This window comes from Caenorhabditis remanei, chromosome I (assembly GCF_010183535.1).
Source record: "Caenorhabditis remanei strain PX506 chromosome I, whole genome shotgun sequence".
Lineage (NCBI taxonomy): Eukaryota > Metazoa > Nematoda > Chromadorea > Rhabditida > Rhabditidae > Caenorhabditis > Caenorhabditis remanei.
Genome location: NC_071328.1, coordinates 3,539,621 through 3,558,366, shown reverse-complemented (window position 1 = coordinate 3,558,366; position 18,746 = coordinate 3,539,621). Strand labels below are relative to the sequence as shown.

The window sequence follows — 18,746 nt, the reverse complement described above, 5'->3', positions numbered from 1 at the left end:
ATAACTATCACCGTCGTCAAAAATAAGTTCATGGTTCCCTTGCCCCCCCCCCCATTCATTATCTAAAGGCGGGAGTGTGCTCGATCTGAGCACCTTCCTTTCATCTCAATCCTTCTCTATTCTTCTAATAGAATTCTTTCAATATATTTCTTCCTTCCCCTCCTACACAATTCATGACTGTAAAGTCTCTCCCATCATATTTCTGTCTCTCCCATAGTATTTCTACACCCAGACTGTATAATCCCTCTTCTCTCTCACCAGGGACCGTTCCGCCCCCTTCTTTCCTCATTCTCAAGCTTCTCGAGCGACCGGACGGTCGACTCTCTTTCTCTGTCACATTTTTCTCTTTTCTTTCCTTTTCTCTTTATAATCTCTTGTTACTATTAATTTTGGTTTAATTACCCGAGTTTGAGATAAAATCGTTTGCGTTATATCCTGGCTTGGTACCACACTACATCTTCTCTCTCCCATCGTTCACTCCGGATTCGGACCTACCCTGCAATTCGGACAATTCGTGACAATCTCTGTCACTTCTCCCCATCTCCAGCTAAACCAGCCCATTGGCTTAGCACCCATCTTCATCACCAGCTGAAAACAGTTGACACTGTCTTCAACACACACCTCCATCTCACAGTCCGTCACAGTTCATAGCCCATTGCCCCGTGCACACCATCGCACTTTCGTCACACTTGTGGCAGACGAATTTTGAGCTGTCGGTTTTGTAGAAGAAGGCTCAGCATTTGTGATAGCGATCACTGCACTGAGAGCTTCCAATAAGGTTGTCCACGAGCGATTCGGCAGGTTGCATCCAATGAGCATGGCCAGTTTGCAATGTGGTAAGGAAGCTCTTAAAGTTTCAGATTTTTTCAACTTGAAAGTTAAAAAATGTTGTTGAAACATACCTTTATGCTCCTTATCCTTGGAATACATTTAGAATTCAATAAAAATCAAAATAAACAGGGACCGCTATACTGGTAGGTGGTCGAATAATTGAAAAATAAATATTAGTATTCAATAAAAATCAAATATATACAATATTTTTGGCGCTGCCCATTCCGGTAGGACAGCTAGAAGGCAAGACTGACGGAAAAGAGTCAAGCAAGGTCCTTGAGGTAGAGAGATTATGAGAGACACAGAGTTAGTCATTTCACAGTAAACACAAGGACACGCCATGTTGAAATAGATGAAAGAAAGAGAGGAGAAAGAAATTGTGAAAAATAAGAAGTATATATCAATGACGCGCGCGCGCAAGAGATACCGTAATCTCTGAAATTTGGGTCTCGACACGATTTTTCAGATATAGTTTCGAAAATATATTCGCTTTTAATATTAAATGTATAAGTAATTAACGGAATAAGTAATTAAGCAATTTCAGAGAAACCATTGCTCAGTCTTAAATTAATCCTCCGGGGAGGCTAGCTCCCTGCGAGTTAGAGGCGTGAGTTGCGTACTTGAAGTTTTTGGGGTCAGTTTTGATGCGTGAGTCACGATTTTTCGCGTAGCATGTTTGACGCTGCGTTGCGTTTTCAAGCCGCGAGTAGAATATCTGGTATCTGCTGAGCGTGTGCGTCGCGCACCTACGTCATCATATTATGCCACTGCGTCGGACGTGCATTTATGGAGTGTATTCAACGCTTGCGCTCGGCTTCATGCACCTGCGTCATGCACCCGTGAGCTTTGTCTCGTTGTTCAGCACTGCGTTACGTTTTCCAACCGCTCACTGTGTCTCGGTGACAGCTCGGCGTCACGCACCCAGATCTGGTGACTAACGATGCGTCACGCACTTAAGTCACGCACCTGCGTCATGCAATCGCTGCGAGTTTTCCCCTGCGTCACGTTCTCGACCTCACCTATGCTTCGGCGCCATTTTCTCCGAATTCTGCGGTGACCAAAAGTCGTCTCCAACGACTGAAGTGGATCCCTTGTTGGCCAATCCCATATCCACATGAGCCACCGTTGTCATCCGTCTATCCTTCTTCTTCTGCTGATCTTTCGTTGTCTTCTTCTTTTCCGGAGACCTCTCTTTAGCCGTCGACGTCGTGGAGCTGACTGTAGATTTATTATTGCTATTGTGGCTCTTCGATGGGCTAGGAGCATGGCGGTTTCTGTCTCTGAAAAATCGAATTTGAAGGCTGGCGTGCCATCGACGCGCTAGCTCACTTCTGCTTCTTCGCCTCATAATAACCATTCGGCGGTTCGCTGTCTTCTGGTGACTTCTGTTTCTTCACTTTTCGTTTTGGACTTGGAGAATCTGCTTGACATGTGTCCACCTTCTCTCTGAAACAAATTGTTCGATAGGGCGCACTTGCAACACAACTTACTTCGAATTATTCAAATCGTTGCCGAGATTCGGCACCGGAGCGAACGAACTCGATATTCCTTGAATCGAGAAGTCCACCTCGGTCATGTTGAACGAGCGAGCCTTCATCGCTTGATTCGGTCCGACGATTGTGTCAGTGGAGCGAATTTTCGAAAGGTTTACATTGAAAAGTGGGGAGCCTTCGGATGGCGAGTGGAAGTTCGATGGTTGGATGTTTGGAGGGTTCTGGTTCTGAAAATTTGGAAAATAAAGGTGAACTTTGGAAGCTTATTGCGGCTTTGGGGATTGTGTGAGCGGGTTTAATTTATATTGGATGTGTAGATCAAACCTAGATCTACATTTTTGTAGTTTACCATTTTTTGATAGCCATTCACTCTTTTGAGCTACGCGCCTCTAAAGATTGCAACCTGAAGAGCGGAACAAGAGAGGAAGGGGGAGAGACGCAGAGAAGCGAGACGCCCTCCTCGTTTCGCACACTCTCTCGCCTCCTGACTTTGAAGCCCCATATCTCAAAAGTGTGAATAGCTATCAAAAAGTTGTCAACTACAAAACTGAAGATCAAGAGTTGATCTACAAGATGAATATAAATTTGGATTATGCGGACAAAGTAGGGTAGAGTTATAAACTCTCAAAGTTGTCCACTTTTCAAGTAAAAAAGAAAAATGAACGTTAATGGAAAATCGGTTATACTTGACTTTAAAATTCTGAGTCTCAAAAACTCCATGTTTGCTATGAAACCATTAGAATCATACGAAAACAAAACTACTTGGAAACTTCAAAAGTCTGTCACGTCATCAAAAATTATCCCACATTCTCCAAATTTTGGTATGTTATAAATCAAATTTAGCTAATCATTTTTGCAGTTGAGAACTTTTTGATAGCTATTCATGCTTTCGAGATATAAAGGGTCAAAGTTCGCCGCCAGAGAAAGGGCGAGAGAGCATGCGAAACGAGGAGGGCGTCTAGTTTCTCTGCGTCTCTCCAGTCTCTTTCCGCGCGCACTCTGGAAGTAGGCTCTCTTCAAAGACGCGTATCTCAAAAGCGTGAATAGCTATCATAGAGTAGTCAACTACAAAAATGGAGATCTAGAGTTGATCTACACAACCATTATAAACATGTCCCTATAAAACAAGATTTTCGTGAGTTACGAGCTCTCAAAGTTGAGTGTCGGTAAAGCACGCATGCATAAACATCATCTAACAATTACTTTTCCATGAAACGGAGCGCTGTCGTTTGCAACAAAATTGACTCTTACCACATCGGTGGTAGCTTGAATTATCTCTTCACTGAGTACCGGATGTGTTGGTTTTTGAGAAGACGGAACTGGTTGTTCACGTTGCTGAAAATGCTGAAATTTTAAGGGAGAATGGTTATGAGTGTTACCTGTTTTTTCTTCAGCGTCGAGTGTTTCGATCCCATTTCTATACTTTTCTGTTTTTTAAACTGAATTTTCTAGTTTATTGAAGAAATGGCAACGTTTTTCTTACGCAGAGGTCAGGTTAGATGTCACACGTGGGAAATTTCTAATCATTTTTACAATTGCGCTCTACTGATAAGGGTTACTGTAGTGATTGACAAAGTGCCAATACTCAACTGTTCGATTCGTTGCGTCGTCATGTGACCCATTTTTGTCAATTTTTGACTTTCGCGGTTGTTTTTGGGGAATAATTAGAATTTCTGTTGATTTGAGTCCAATAGGGCGCGGTTGCTGAGAGGTGTCTTCACAAGATTTGATTTTTTTGTTGCGTGTGCGTCGCGGTTTATGTTGAAAGGTACGACAAATCAACGTAAAATTTAAATTTGGAACTTAGCCAAGTATTTTATTGGCACCGTGGTGCGACGGAGCGCATTTCCACGACCTTGCGCCTCCATATGGAGCTCATACCTTTTGAGCAATCGTGCTCTGTCGGACACACAATCCCTGAAAATTTGGGCGCGAAATTCAAAAATGCAGCTTTCATAACTTCAATAAAGTGTACTGTCTTAGTTCTATTTCAGCTAGAGGCCTCTACTATGAAGCCGCTTATCTCAACACCTAAAAGAGCTATCAAAATCTTATCAAGCAGCTAAAATATCAGTTACAACTTTCATCCGGGGGAATATAACTCAACCTAAAAAACAAGAAAAGTCACCTGGTCTAAAGAGATTTTTCAGCAAAAAAATAGTCAAATTACAGGGAAACGAACAAAAATACCAGTAAAAACCGAAAAAGAAAGAATCTACCAACAAAAAAACAATAAATTAATTATTTCCTCTTGCTCAACGAGTCATAAACCGCCAACGCCTGTGACACCATACTTCCAGGATCACTCAAATTCGCCGGGAGAACGACAGTATTGGATTCCTTTGCCAAATTTCCGAACGCACCGACATACTGCTCAGCGACAGTCAATCCAGCTGCATTGTGTCCTCCGTCTTTCTCGAGAGCCGTCGCGATTCGTTCGATTGCTTTGGCACGGGATTCCGCTTTCAGAAGAATTGCTTCCGCTTCTCCTTTCGCCACGTTGATTCGTTCCATTTGGATGGCTTCGGAGGCAAGGACAGCCGATCGTTTGTCTCCTTCAGCTCTGAAAAATTTCAATTGTGTTGAAAAACGTTTTTCTGCGTTTCAAAAAATCGGGAGTTATAATAGCTCGGCACAGCTTTTACAACTGCGCTCTACCGAAATCCCGTTGAAAAATGTCTCTTTTCCGCTGAGTCTCTCAATTTATCACACTATTTTCTTCAGTTTCGGTAGAGCGCGGATTACTATAATTTGTAGTGTAAAAAATTCGTAATTCAGACTTTTTCTCGATTGAAACCGACAATCTGGCGCGCCTTCGTCGCGAAAGTAAGAAAAATTGTGTTTTTTGAACGATTGGAGGGCCCATAATCCAAGGGTACATCGAAAAAGGGTACATCTATGAAAAATTTGATCATAGGGTACATTTAATCGAAGGGTACAGTGAATCTTAGGGTACATCTAGGACCTATGATCATGGGGTACATCCATAGGGTTATCATAGGGTACATCGAGTCAGAATTTTCATGAAATTTCAGAAGTCTCACAGTTTTCATCAAATTTTGGAAAAAAAACTTTAAATACTTAGTTCGAAGAACATATTACTGATCTTTTGAGAAGGGTGATATACATATAAATTACTCTAATAACCATTTGCAAGATGATCATGTTGGAGTTTCTATAATTGATTCGAGCATTGTCTTAATTGCTAAATCTTATTGTGTCATCCCTCTGAGAACAGCAGTAATATGTTCCTCGAACTAAGTGTGTAAAGTTTTTTTTTCAAAATTTGATGAAAACTCTGAGACTTCTGAAATTTTATGAAAATTCTGACTCGATGTACCTTATGATAACCCTATGGATGTACCCCATGATCATAGCTCCTCGATGTACCCTAAGATTCACTGTACCCTTCGATTAAATGTACCCTATGATCACGATGTACCCTTTTTCGATGTACCCTTGGATTATGGGCCCGATTGGAGTGCTTTGGATGTCAATTTCGGAAAGAAAGAAGTTTTCGCGGCAAAGGCGCGCCAGATAGTTCGAAAATTTGTGAAAAATGAAGACTTCCGCTTTATTCAGCTCCGAAAAATTCCATTTTTGAACAAAACTCAAAAAAAATTCGCGTCGAAGGTGCGCCAGTGACTTCGAAAAATTCCATTTTTATGGAAATCAAACAATTTTCGCGCCGAAGGTGCGCCAGTAACTCTGAAAAATGACAAATTTTCGCGTCCAAGGCGCCCCAGACTGCTGCTTTTAAGGTTTTCAGCGAAAAAATCCTGAAAATTTCAGTGTTTTACCTATTGATCGCTGCTTCACGAACTCCTTCGGACTCCAAAATGGCGGCTCTCTTCTTTCTCTCGGCCTCCACCTGCATTTGCATTGCCTCTTGAATCTTCGCCGGCATATGCATATCCCTAATTTCGTATCGCATACACTGAATTCCCCACGGCGCCGATGCCTTGTTGATGGCGTAGACGATGTTGACGTTGAGTTGTTCTCTCTCTTTGAATACTGTATCCAAATTGATCTTTCCCACTTCACTTCTCATCGTTGTTTGTGCCAGTTGGGTGACGGCGAACTCCGGGTCGTCCACTCCGTAGGACGCCTAGAAATTGGTCGGTTTTTTGTTGGTTTTTTAGAAGATTTTCCTTATAAAAAAACTTAAAATCACGGGGTTTTCACCGTTTTTATGCGTTGAAATGGATTGAAAATGTAAATTTTCCATTTTTTTCGTGTATTAGCTCGGTACAGTTCTTACAACTGCGCTCTACCGAAATCGAAGAAAATAGTGTGCAAAATTGAGAGACTCAGAGAAAAAGAGACATTTTTTAAGGGGATTTCGGTAGAGCGCAGTTGTAAGACGCGTGTCGTGCTAATAGTCTACGGTTTTTTGGGTTTTCGCAAAGATTTTGCTTTGAAAAAACTTAAAATCGTGGGTTTTTTCACCGTTTTGTAGCAGTTTTGTTAGAATCTACTCTTTTTGAGAAAACGATTCAAAAAACTATATAATAATGTTGAAAATAGTCGAAAAAGTCTAATTTTGACCTAAAAATTCACAAAATCGACTTATATTTCGCGGTTTTGACAAAAATTAGGAAAAAATCGGTTCAAAACTTGTCAGAATCGAGAAAATTACGGTTTCTGACCGATTTTCCGTTCCTAGTTGAAAAAATCACCGTTTCTAGCTGATTGAGAGCAAAAGAAAGGCAGAAACTTTCAATTTCTGGCTGTTTTTTGAAAAAATTCGAAAAAATGAGATTTTTGCCTGATTTTCTTCAAAAATTTCAGAAAATTCACAAGAAATTCATCAAAAACTCTAATAGACACTCCCATCCGTTTTTGCTAATTCTAGCTTGAGAAATCTTAAGAAAACCGCGAAAATTCCGAAAAAATCGTTGATTTTTTGAAAAAAAAGTGAGTTTTTTTTTTTAGAAAATCGCCTGCATTTAGAGTAGTTCTCACGATTTTAAGTTCAAAAAATCTATTATTCCCAATATTTTCCGTTGAAAATTCGAAAAATTGAGTAAAAACCGATTTTTCTTCATATTAAGCTGTAAAACTGGATTTTTCTTCTTCTTTTTCTCTATTTTTTGATCTACATGCCTTGTACGGATCAAAGACACGCAAATAGAGAACTCCATCAAGACGGAGTTGCACATTATCGATTGTGATAGCTCCTTGCTCCGGAATCTCAATTGCGATTTCTCGAAGATTCTGCACGAATTTGATCTTGTCTATGACCGGAAGCAAGAAGTTTAGGCCCTGCAAATTCCAATTTTAATGCAAATTTTCAGAAAAAAATTGAGATTTTTCGAAAAATTCCCATACCGGCTCCAAAATTTTGAAGAATTTTCCCATTCTCTCAACAACCCAAGCTTCCTGTTGCGGCACAAAATTAATGATAGTGTTGTGAGCAGCATGGGCTTGACGGGATGATGTAACTGCCAGCGGAAGTGTTGGATTTCTAGAAAAATTGTTTTTTTTAAATTTAATTTTTTGAAAAATCGATTTATTACCTCAACAAAGCAGTAGAATTCAAAAGAAATCGATTGCTCAGAGCCATTTTCTGCAAAATCATGATGTAAAAGTGTTTGTTGGAGGGACGTTAAAATGAGATGGGTGGCGCTTGCGCAACAAAAATTTCATCATGGCCGTGGCCGAGGTGGCGGATCAAAATTCTAGGCCACCGAAATTCCACGACGTCTTTTTGCCCGAAGAACGTCTTCTGAATTCAATGAATTCTGAAGAAATCCTTTAAAATTTTAAGCTTTGGTGTCGATTTACGAGCCGATAAACTAGTAACCGGCGGGATATCGGAGTGTCGTACTGGGAGAAAACTGTAATTTTATTAATTTTTAACCTTTATTTTAATCTGATTTTGCGGAATTTTGTAGTTTGAAATCAATTCATTTCTAGTTTTTCGTCTTAGAATTTGGTAAGCAAATTGTTAGTCATAATTTTTCCATTTTTAGACAAAAAAGTGCATTTTTTGACTGAAAAATGGAAAAAGAATCGAACAAAAGACAGCTCTTTTGTTATTTTGTTTCTTTTTTTCATTGTTTTGTATACATAAAACAAACGATTTCCCCGTTTTCTTCTGATAAAAATCTTATTTTCCCTTTTTTTCGTTCAAAAAATGAAAAAAAATTCAATTTTTTTCAATTTCAGTTCTCCAAAAATGGTGGACAGCCTACTGAGTACAGACATCTATGAGAGCTTCAACTTGTACTCACATCCCGAGAAATTCTTTTTGGAACCCACGGATTTGGGTGGTGGCGCCGCGTCGAAGCATTATTTGGAAATCGATCGGCATACGAATGTGATGCGGATTGTTGGTGGGTTTTGAAGAGATTTTTGAGTCTAAAATTCAGCTTTTCATCAAGACATTATCGAAAAACGCCGAAAATATCACAAATTCCAGGTTTTAGTGAAAAAATCAGTAAAATATGAGTTTTCAGACATTCGAACCAAATTGTGGACCTCAAAATGAGGAAAATAATAAAGATTTTGGAGAGTTTTCAGTGTTAATTGCTTCTTTACATTCAAAAAAGCTCGTCTGACGCTAAAAATACATTTTTCGCTCAGAATTGAACCGAAAAGCCAAGAAAACAGGTTTTTCGTGAAAATTTCGAAGTTTCGTAGTCTAAAAAAGCGTAGTCGAACAATTTTGAATACAAATTTGAGAAAAATTTTCATGTTCACTTAAAACTGCACCTAATGCGCTTAAATTGCTTGTTTCACTTCAAAAATTTGTATTTTTCTAGCAGAAATAGATGCTGTGTTGTTGAAAATACAACATTTTACCCAAAATTTACCCCAAAATTGTACTTTTTCACACAAAAAACCCTCAAAACCGACTTCTACTTTCAACCGAAAAATTATGTCGATTTTCAATCATATTTTCATATTTCATGAATTTGGAGAAAATGTCAGAAAAATATAGGTTCAAAACTGAATTGAGAAAATTACGATTTTTGACCGATTTTCATGAAAATTTCCGTTTTTAGCTGATTGTGAGCAAAAACTGTTGAAAATACTGATTTTCTGAAAGTTTGACCATAAAATTGTAATTTCTAATAAAACATACACTCCACAGAGAAAACGAACCAAAAATCGCAGTTTTTAGCTCAAAACTTCCTGAAAAACGGTTCCGGCTCGTAAACAACCAAAGCCGTTAAAAAAACCCTCTGAATTTACGGTTTTCAGCCTGAAAATGCTTTTTAACACGACATGCGTCTTACAACCGCGCTCTACCGAAACCGATGAAAATTGTGTGCGAAATTGAGAGATTCGGAGAAAAAAGACATTTTTCAAGTGCTTTTCGGTGGAGCGAAGTTGAAAGAACAGTGCCGAGCTATTAGCTATTTCCGACTCAAGGAAAACCACTGAATTTACTATTTTCAGCCTAAAATTGGTCATATTTTCCAAAGAATTCATTTCCAGATTCCCGAAAACAACGTGTCCCAATCGCCGACACCGATATCAAATTCATCTACGGAATCCTTGGAACCATTAAACTAGTCTCCGGTTACGCCCTAATCGTGATCACAAAAGCCTCATTTATCGGTCAAATCAGTAATCAAAACATCTGGACAATCCAGGATACGGAGATCATTCCATATAAGAAGACGACACTTCATTTGACTGAAAAACAGATAAGATACAATCGAATGTTCACTGATATGCTGACTCATGTCCTATCGATCGGCGGATTCTATTACTCGACGACACTCGACATTTCTAGAACTTTCCAATGGCTTCAGGAGAACGCTGTGCCGCTTTTTAAGACTCGTAGCATGATAGATAGAGCCAGTGAGAGATTTGTGTGGAATGGACATTTGTTGTCTCAAATAAGACAGGTTCCTGGGGCGGAGAGATACACACTTCCAGTGATTCATGGATTTATTGGACAGAATCGAGTGAATGTTAATGGAAAAGAGATCAAGTTGACGATTATTTCAAGACGCAGCATTTTTAGGTACGGGGGGAGATTGAGAATTCTGAAAAAGGTTTCCGATTTTAGGTATTAGCGCGGCAGAAAAATAAAGTTTTACAGCTTAATATGAAGAAAAATCGGTTTTTACTCAATTTTTCGAATTTTTATCGAAAATTATTAGAAATAATAGGTTTTTTGAACTTAAAATCGTGAAAACTGCTCTAAATACAGGTGGATTTCCAAGAAAAAACTCACACTTTAAAGTGTCTAAATTCTAAAATTCACACGATTTTTCGCAATTTTCAAGGTTTTCTCAAGTTTTCTCAAGCTAGAATTAGCAAAAATGGACGGGAGTGTCTATTAGAGTTTTTGATGAATTCCTTGTGAATTTTCTGAAATTTTTGAAGAAAATCAGGCAAAAATCTCAATTTTTTTCGAATTGTTTTCCAAAACCAGCCAGAAATTGATAATTTCTGCCTTTCCTCTCACAATCAGCTAGAAACGAAATTTTTCAATTAGAAACGGAAATCTGTCGAAAATCGTAAATTTCTCGATTTTGACCAGTTTTGAACCGATTTATATTAGCACAGCACACTTCTTACAACCGCGCTCTACCGAAATCGAATGAAATTGTGTGCGAAATTGAGAGACGCATAGAAAAGAGACATTTTTCAAGGTGGAGCGCAGTTGTAAAAACAGTGCCGTGCTAATATGACGTTTCAAAATTCGTTTGATAATTTTTTTTTAAGTTTTTGAGAATCTGCGAACAGTTTCAGAATTTTATCTATAAAATACTGGAACCGATGTCTAACTGTAATCCAAAAATTAAAAGAAAAAGAGAAAATTCGCTGTATCAAGCAATTATTCAAGCCTACAGATTTTAAAATTTTTTATATTTTTTGAGTGGTACTTCGAACTTCAGACTTTTGGTATTCAGAAGTGCAGTTTTCGTTGAAAACCGTCGTTTTCATTGGTTTTCAGCGAGTTTTTGGTTTTAAATATTCTAAATCTGTTCTGAAAATCTATTTTTCTTGTAGAAACTTTAAAAAATTCGGGGAAAACTGAACATTTTCGATATCAAGTTAGAAGATTACATAAAAATCTCGTTTTTTGAGCGATCTTAATTTTAAAAAAACTGGAAAAAACTGGAAAAATAGTCCATTTGTTAAAGTTTCGTACCAAAAAAATTGTAACTTTAAAGTTTCGTACCAAAAAAATTGTAACTTCGAAAAAAAAAAACGCATTTTTATTATAAAATGAGCTAGAAAATTAATTTTTTTAATGAAACGAATTTTGAAAATTCCATATCTCAACCCAATCTTTTACTATCTAGAAGCTGGAAACTGATTCAGAATCCTCACGTCTTCAACTTCTACTGCCTACAATCGGTCTTCAATTATCCGAAATTTAATTTTTCAGAGCCGGTGTCCGTTTCTACAAACGAGGAGTCGACGTCGAGGGGCACGCAGCGAATTTCGTGGAAACCGAGCAGATTGTCGAGTACGATTCACCCGAGAAACACGTCACCTCATTCGTTCAAATCCGTGGATCCATTCCACTTCTATGGGCTCAAAAACCGAATCTCCGTTGGCAACCGATGCCAACTCTGAAGCCGACCGACGATCAGTTGGCCGCTTTTGTGAAAACTTTCAGTTGGCACAAACAGCATTACGGTGGAAAGCATGTCATTGTGAATCTGGTGAATCAGAAGGGAAGAGAGAAGAAGGTCGGAGGAGAGTTGGAGAGAATCGCCAGACAGGCCAATATCGATTTTGTGAGGTTAGTTGGAATGAAAATATGAGCCTACAGTAACCTCCCCTAGAGATCCTGGATAGGGTTACGGTAGGAAAAAATATTTTGGAAATTTCAGTGATTTTTAACCAAAAATTGATGGCAATTATAATTTTTGGGTATTTTGCAGCCGGAAAAACTGATTTTTTTAACCAAAAACCGGGTTTTTGACCGGAAATTCAATTTTTCCCTCACTTTTTGCTCCAAATTTGAGATTTTTCTCCAAAAAATCAATTTTTCGACCAAAAACTAGGTTTTTATTGAAAAATTTCATTCTCGGCTATAAAAATCAGTTTTCCAGCCAAAAGTTCAATTTTTTTCGAAGTTTTTGTCACGAAAAAGTCAAGGAAATTCTGAAAAATCAGCCAAAACGCTCACATTTTGGATGAAAAATTTAAAAATTTGGAAAAAATTTGTAATTGGTTCATTTTTTTGAAGCCGGCCGTTCGGGCCTTGACAAGTACGAATTTTTTTTAAAAAATTTTTATCGAAAATGTGAGAATTTTTTTATCATTTTCTAGAATTTCTTCTAATTCTGAATAATTGTCGAAAAATTGACTTTTTCGCAAAAAAAATCAAAAAATTCGCAAAAATTTGAGTTTTGAAGCCAATTGCCCGGGTCTTGAGAAGTATGGAAAACAAGAGTCTGGCGCGCCTTTGGCTCGAAAAGCATTTTTTGCACTAGACTCAGGTTTTTGATTCTCTGGCGCACCTTCGGCGCGAAAACTCGAAAACTACGTTTCCACAGAAATTGACATCTAAAGCACTCCAGTCATTCAAAAAAACGCAATTTTCTTGAACTTTCGCGACGAAGGCGCTCGAAATTGTCGGATTCTCGCCTTTATAAATATGAAAATCCATAAATTTTCGCTAAAAATTGCTGAAAATCATCCCAATTCCAGATACCACCAATTCGACTTCCACAAAGAATGTCACGCGATGCAATGGCACCGTATCGACCTGCTCCGTGAGCAACTGAGTCAAGAGATCTCTCATTTCGGATACTTTTATCTCTCGCCTTCCAGCATTGAGACAAGTCGATTCCAACGTGGATTCTTCCGAACGAACTGTATGGATTGTCTCGATAGAACCAATGTGGTTCAGTCGATGTTGGCGAGAGAGTCTTTGACGGAGCAATTGAGAATGTTGGGCATACTGTATCAGGATCAGAAAGTACAGGATGTTCCCTTGTTGGAGGGACTTTTTAAGCATAGTGAGTGGATTTTGAAGGGAAAATGACGATTTTGAGCATTTTATCTCTGAAAAAGTTGAAAAATCTAGGCTGAAAATGCCTGAAAATGCAATTTTTATAGCTTTCATCGAATTTTCTGCGGTTTTCAGCAATTTTTAAGCATAGTGAGTGGATTTTGAGCATTTTATAATCCAAAAAGGTGAAAATTTTTGATTAAATCGAAAAAAAATGGCTGAAACTGACTGAAAATTCAGTTTTTTATAGCTTTTGATACTATTTTTTGGACAATTTTAGCTGTTTTCAGCTAAACATTTTCGATTGAAATTATCTTTATTTTCCAGCGATTTCCGTACATTTTCAACCATTTTCTTCAAATTCCTGCCGTTCTGACTGAATTTCACAAGTTTCAATCATAATTTTGACCACTCGAAGCACTTTTTCTTGAAAATTTGTGAAATCTATGAAAATGCCTGAAAATGTAGCGATTTTCATGTTTTTTTTTCAGTTTGAGACTCTTTTTTGGACAGTTTCAACTGTTTTCAGCAATTTTTTCATCTTTTTCAGAAGTTTCAGTCAACATTTTCGAACTTTTCCGTATATTTCAGTTTTTTTCTTTTTTTCAGTGGAATTTTGATAAAATTTTATCAATTTTTGACCAAATTCATGATTTTGGCAAAATTGCGAAAAAAATATCAAAAAATCTTACTATTTTTTTCTGATTTACAAAAATCCCCGAATTTCCCGAGTCTGAAACTTGATTGAAATTGCCTGTAAATCGCTCCTTGAAAATACGCGCTTGAGGCGCCCCAGACTCAAAAATCGCATAAAAATAGGCTTAAAAACAACTCAAACTAAATAAATTGAAAAACGCGTCCAAGGCGCCCCAGCCTGTGCCAAAAGTCAAATTCTGGCTATTTAACCGTAAGAGGTTTTCTAGGACTATCTGAAAATGGCTGAAAATACATTTTTGAAACAAAAAATTGACCGTTTTCATATGAAAGTTCATCTGTTATCGAATTTTTTTTGTTATTTTCAAAATTTACAACAAAAAAATTTCAGCGGTTTTTGGTGATTTTCAGGCATTTTCTATCGGAATTCTCCGCATTTTCAGCGATTTCTGTACATTTTACACATTTTTCCTCAATGTCTTGCTGTCTTGATTGAGTTTTTTCGAAAATCCACAAAAAAATGTGTTAAATAAACGTAAAAAATGCAAAAATTCCATAATTTTTTGATTTTTCGTCATTATCTAGCGTTTCTCACAAAACTACTCATAAATTCGGTGAAAATCTTTCTGAAAATTGTGGAAAATGCTTCTTTTTTTGATGAAAAATTGGTAATTTTCATATGAAATCGCATATATTAGCACGACACGCTTCTCACAACCGCGCTCTATCGAAACCGAAGAAAATTGTGTGCGAAATTGAGAGACGCAGAGAAAAAGAGACATTTTTCAAGGGCATTTCGGTGGAGCGAAGTTGTAAGAACTGTGCAGAGCTAATATTTCTCCTAATTTTCCAATATTTTTGTTAATTTTCCAAAAATTTCCAGTGTGGGCCGACAACGGTGATGAATGCAGTCGTCAATACGCGGGCACTGGCGCCCTGAAAGCCGACTTCACTCGACTCGGCAAACGAACATATCTCGGAGCGATGAACGACGGCGTGAACGCAGTCTCCCGATACGTTCGCAACAATTTCGGCGACGGATATCGTCAGGACGCCATCGATCTATTCCTCGGAAACTTCCTCGTCGACTCGTCCGATCTGCCGAATTCTCTGGAAACTTCGATTTTGTCGACTGATCAGAACGGACTGGCGCTGATTGCCGCGTTATTCGCAATGTCGATGACTATTTTGTGTCTTTTGGTTGCAGGTGAGCCTAGTTTTCTGCGAGTTTCCCGAAAATCTGTAATTGCAGACAACGCCACGGCCACCGTCTTCTGGCTGATCATCTTCTTCGTCTGTATGATGTTCATCTTCTTGAATGGCGAGGAGTTTGTGAACACTCCAAAGCTGAAACTCGATTAATTTTTGTCCTATTCCATTGTATTTATTTCCGTCGCCGCCGCCTACTGTAGAAAAGAGAGAGAACTATTTATTGCATCACTAACCCTACCGCCCCCGCTACTATACAAAAGATTTATTTATTATTGAAAATAACTATTTCTCAAGTAAAAAACATAAAATTATAGTATTTGGCACTGTAACACAGTCAAATTGCTTAGCATTTTTGTTTTTTTTGGCGATGCTTGGTGTGAAAACAAAATTTTGAGACCCATTTTCGGCGGGAGAGGGGAACGGAGAGAACGGAGAAGAAAGATGGGTAAGATGCGGGAAATCGGAAGTGATGTGGGGGGAATCATGGGGAATGGTTGACAGAAGTTTTACATCGGGAGGATGGGAAAGAGAGGAGTATAAAACGAGATACATAATTACGCATTGACTTTTTTGATGTCGTATGAAGAAGACACTGGTGGCACCGGATCTTTCGTCACATTCGGCTCCATGACATCCAGTATACTGTCGAGACCGAGCAAGCATCCTTCGTCGGCGCCAGAGTATGCGAGATCCTGGAATAGGGGAAAAATAGAATTTAATTCTCAAAAAACCAATTTTTACCTCGAAGAAACCAGAAAAAGTGGAATGCGCAAAATCGATTATGCAAACTTTGACAGCGTCATCGTTGGAGGAATCAGCGGCTTCGGCGTCGAAAGCGATGAGAATCGATGCGGAGAAAAATCTATATCCTTCGAATTCGGCGAGAAGGGAGCGGAGTTTCGAGAGTCTGAAACAGAAAAATAGCTAGGATGGGGTTTTCAGGTCATATCCCTTTTTTTCCTTTTTTCTACACTTTTTCATAGTTTTTCTAGTTTTCCGTCATCATTTTGCCAGTTAACACCAAAAAGCTTAAAGACGCATTGAATTTGGATATCTCGACGCGGGCATAATCCTTTTGATGTTCACAGCCGAATTGATGACGGAAAACTGTAGAAAACGGGAAAAATGGTAGAAAAATGTGAGAAAGAAAAACACGTTAAAAATACATTTTTACATGACCTGAATAATCCCATAAATCTCTAAAATTAAAGGAGAAAAACAAGAAAAACACACTTCTGCCTGATTCTGGCGGCCCTGGATCTTCCACAACATTTGATAAATCTCTTGACGTATCCTCTGAATCCAGCTGCGTCGATTCTTCGTCCCTCCTGCTTCTCGACATACGTATAACTCTTCGTTTCAGCCTCATACAGTTGCATTCCGACGACTCGAACACCCAATGTCGCCGACGTAGAATGTCTGCACTTCATCAACTGTCTGTGTCTTTTCGATTCACTCGCATCGTCTCCATGCTGTCGTGTCCCAATTTTCAGATCGAGAACGCACGGACGTGTGTAGTGAGCGACGACGTTTTCAAGGAGCAGAAAAGGAGTTGGCTCCGGCTCTTTGAGCATTCTCTCCACTACTTTACACTGACATTCGGCCGCCCATCGATTCCATTGTTTCTCGGTATCCACGGTGACACGACCGTCGGCGGTTTGTCGGAAGCCGGTGGATGATCGCTCATGTTTACTTGATGACTTCTTCTTGTGACATTCGAGTTTTTCGAGTGTTTCGACGACGATTTGACCGGTTGCCGGGTTGACGGACGCTCGCACATCGACTTCTTCTGGAAAAGTGGATTTTTAGATGGGAATCGGGTGTTGGGAGGCAAAAAAAGAGAAACGGATTGAAAAGTGTGATTCCAGACTGAAATTTTCGAGAAATTCATACTTGTCAAACCCAAGCCCGGCCCGAAGGCTCGCGCGAAAGCTAAAATTTCATATTTTTTGAAATTTGTAAACCTTTTTCGCGAAAAAGTCGAATTTTCGATTATCTTATTACATTTCGATGAAACTCAAGCGTACATAGGATTTTTGACTGTTTTTGACAAAAATTTGGAAAACTTGGGCAAAATTTTTGACTCCGGGCCGATATTTTGCAAGTCCGGTGTCTTTCCAGACTGAAAATTCCAAAAAATTCCACAAAATCACTGGAGAAACACTGAAAAATCTCTTGAAAAGTTTGAATTCACGCCTCGTGGGTCCCACCACGATTAGCCGTTTCCAGCGCTCGGGTTACGGTTTCCCCATGCGCCTTTAAATTCCACGTGGCAAGAATCAGTTGAAAGTGGATTTTTAGAGGGGAATCGGGTGTTGGGAGGTCAAAAGAAGAGAAGTGACTTGAATATAGATGAAAAGAAGTGTTTCCAGACCGAAAATATAAAAAATTCCACAAATTCACTGGAGAAACACTGAGAAACCTCTTGAAAAGTTTGAATTCACGTCTCGTGGGTCACGCCACGATTTGCCGTTTAGAGCGCTCGGGTTACGGTTTCCCCATGCGCCTTTAAATTCCACGTGGCAATTCTGACACGAAAAATCATTTGAAAACACCAAAAAATGCTTCAAAAATTGCCATTTTTTCTCCAGAATCTCCAATTCTAGTCTTGGTGTAAAACTCACTGCAAAACGCCGGCGAAAAGTACTTCAACTCCGTGTTCATCACTTTGTAAAATGCCATTTCTCGCAGATTCGATGGTTTTGCGACGTGTCCATTACATGATAGTATTCCAAAATGTCCTCCTACCTGGAATTTTAATAATTTATTTTAAAAACTTTGAAAACTCAGAGAAATAAACTCACTTGATGACGAAAAGCGGTTAATTCCATGATAAATTGCGGCTAAATGAGATCGGTTGAATGAGGTGTTTTCAGAAGATTCTGGAAAAAACAAAAAAAGATAATTTGAGACGAGGGACGGAAAAGGAGAAAAATAACGAGCGACGGAGAAGCAAAAAAATAGAAAAAAAAAGAAGACAACGACGGAAATGATGTCTGCGTCTCTCCGCTTCACGAGCTATTTCCATTTTGCTCTTTCTCGGGAAGAAGGAAGGCGTGGCGGACAATTTTCACATTAATATTAAGCAGAAAAACATGGATGTTTTTTGAGCTTATCACGTAGTAAAAGGGATTCCCTAGACTGAAAATGGGCATCTGAATTCAAGAATTCAAGAAAAACCCGACATATAATTTACACTGACGTTGAAAAATTCGTGTTTTCGGTGGATGGCGCGTATGACGTAGGTTATATTTAATCAAGTGCGTTATATTTTTCAAAAATTATAAAAAACGGGAAGGAGGAGTCTTGGATTGTGACAGAAATAGAAATTTCGGATATGAGAAATGAGGGAAAAGTCTGAAAATTTAGATTATGGAATTCAAAATAAGGAAAAAGTCAAAGTTCGGGATTTTTTTGGTATAAAGAGATAAAATGTCTAAAATGGGAAAATTGATGGATTTTCAGATAGAAAAGCAAGTTTCTTTGAATGCCAAAACTAGCAAAAAATTTATGAAATAAAACGGATTTTGAGTTGGAAAAAAGTAGAATTTCGGTCATTTTATTCGAGCAATGAGACTAAAAATGAGAGTTTCGGTTGACAAAATCAGTAAAAATGACAC

At 38.6% G+C, this 18,746-nt stretch overlaps 4 protein-coding genes across 4 annotated transcripts; 1 reads left to right on the top strand and 3 right to left on the bottom strand.

Moving 5' to 3' along the window:
* Nucleotides 1-645: 645 nt before the first annotated feature.
* Nucleotides 646-3,739, bottom strand: GCK72_000469 (uncharacterized protein; the record flags this gene model as incomplete). The annotated part of the gene is made up of 6 exons (XM_053722511.1): nt 646-847; nt 1,851-2,111; nt 2,161-2,277; nt 2,322-2,551; nt 3,576-3,659; nt 3,704-3,739. 6 exons carry the CDS (start codon nt 3,737-3,739, stop codon nt 646-648), a joined length of 930 nt encoding a protein of 309 aa, XP_053591156.1.
* An 826-nt stretch (nt 3,740-4,565) lies between these two features.
* Nucleotides 4,566-7,890, bottom strand: GCK72_000468 (uncharacterized protein; the record flags this gene model as incomplete). The annotated part of the gene is made up of 5 exons (XM_003099252.2): nt 4,566-4,887; nt 6,125-6,432; nt 7,431-7,589; nt 7,656-7,791; nt 7,844-7,890. The coding sequence occupies 5 exons, from the start codon at nt 7,888-7,890 to the stop codon at nt 4,566-4,568; spliced, it is 972 nt and encodes a 323-aa protein (XP_003099300.1).
* A 615-nt stretch (nt 7,891-8,505) lies between these two features.
* GCK72_000467 (uncharacterized protein) lies at nt 8,506-15,276 on the top strand (the record flags this gene model as incomplete). The annotated part of the gene is made up of 6 exons (XM_053722510.1): nt 8,506-8,662; nt 9,771-10,305; nt 11,683-12,042; nt 12,957-13,267; nt 14,798-15,121; nt 15,167-15,276. 6 exons carry the CDS (start codon nt 8,506-8,508, stop codon nt 15,274-15,276), a joined length of 1,797 nt encoding a protein of 598 aa, XP_053591155.1.
* Nucleotides 15,277-15,680: 404 nt separating this feature from the next.
* On the bottom strand, nt 15,681-17,957 carry GCK72_000466 (uncharacterized protein; the record flags this gene model as incomplete). The annotated part of the gene is made up of 5 exons (XM_003099277.2): nt 15,681-15,818; nt 15,868-16,033; nt 16,360-16,915; nt 17,751-17,874; nt 17,931-17,957. The coding sequence occupies 5 exons, from the start codon at nt 17,955-17,957 to the stop codon at nt 15,681-15,683; spliced, it is 1,011 nt and encodes a 336-aa protein (XP_003099325.2).
* Between the last annotated feature and the right edge of the window lie 789 nt (nt 17,958-18,746).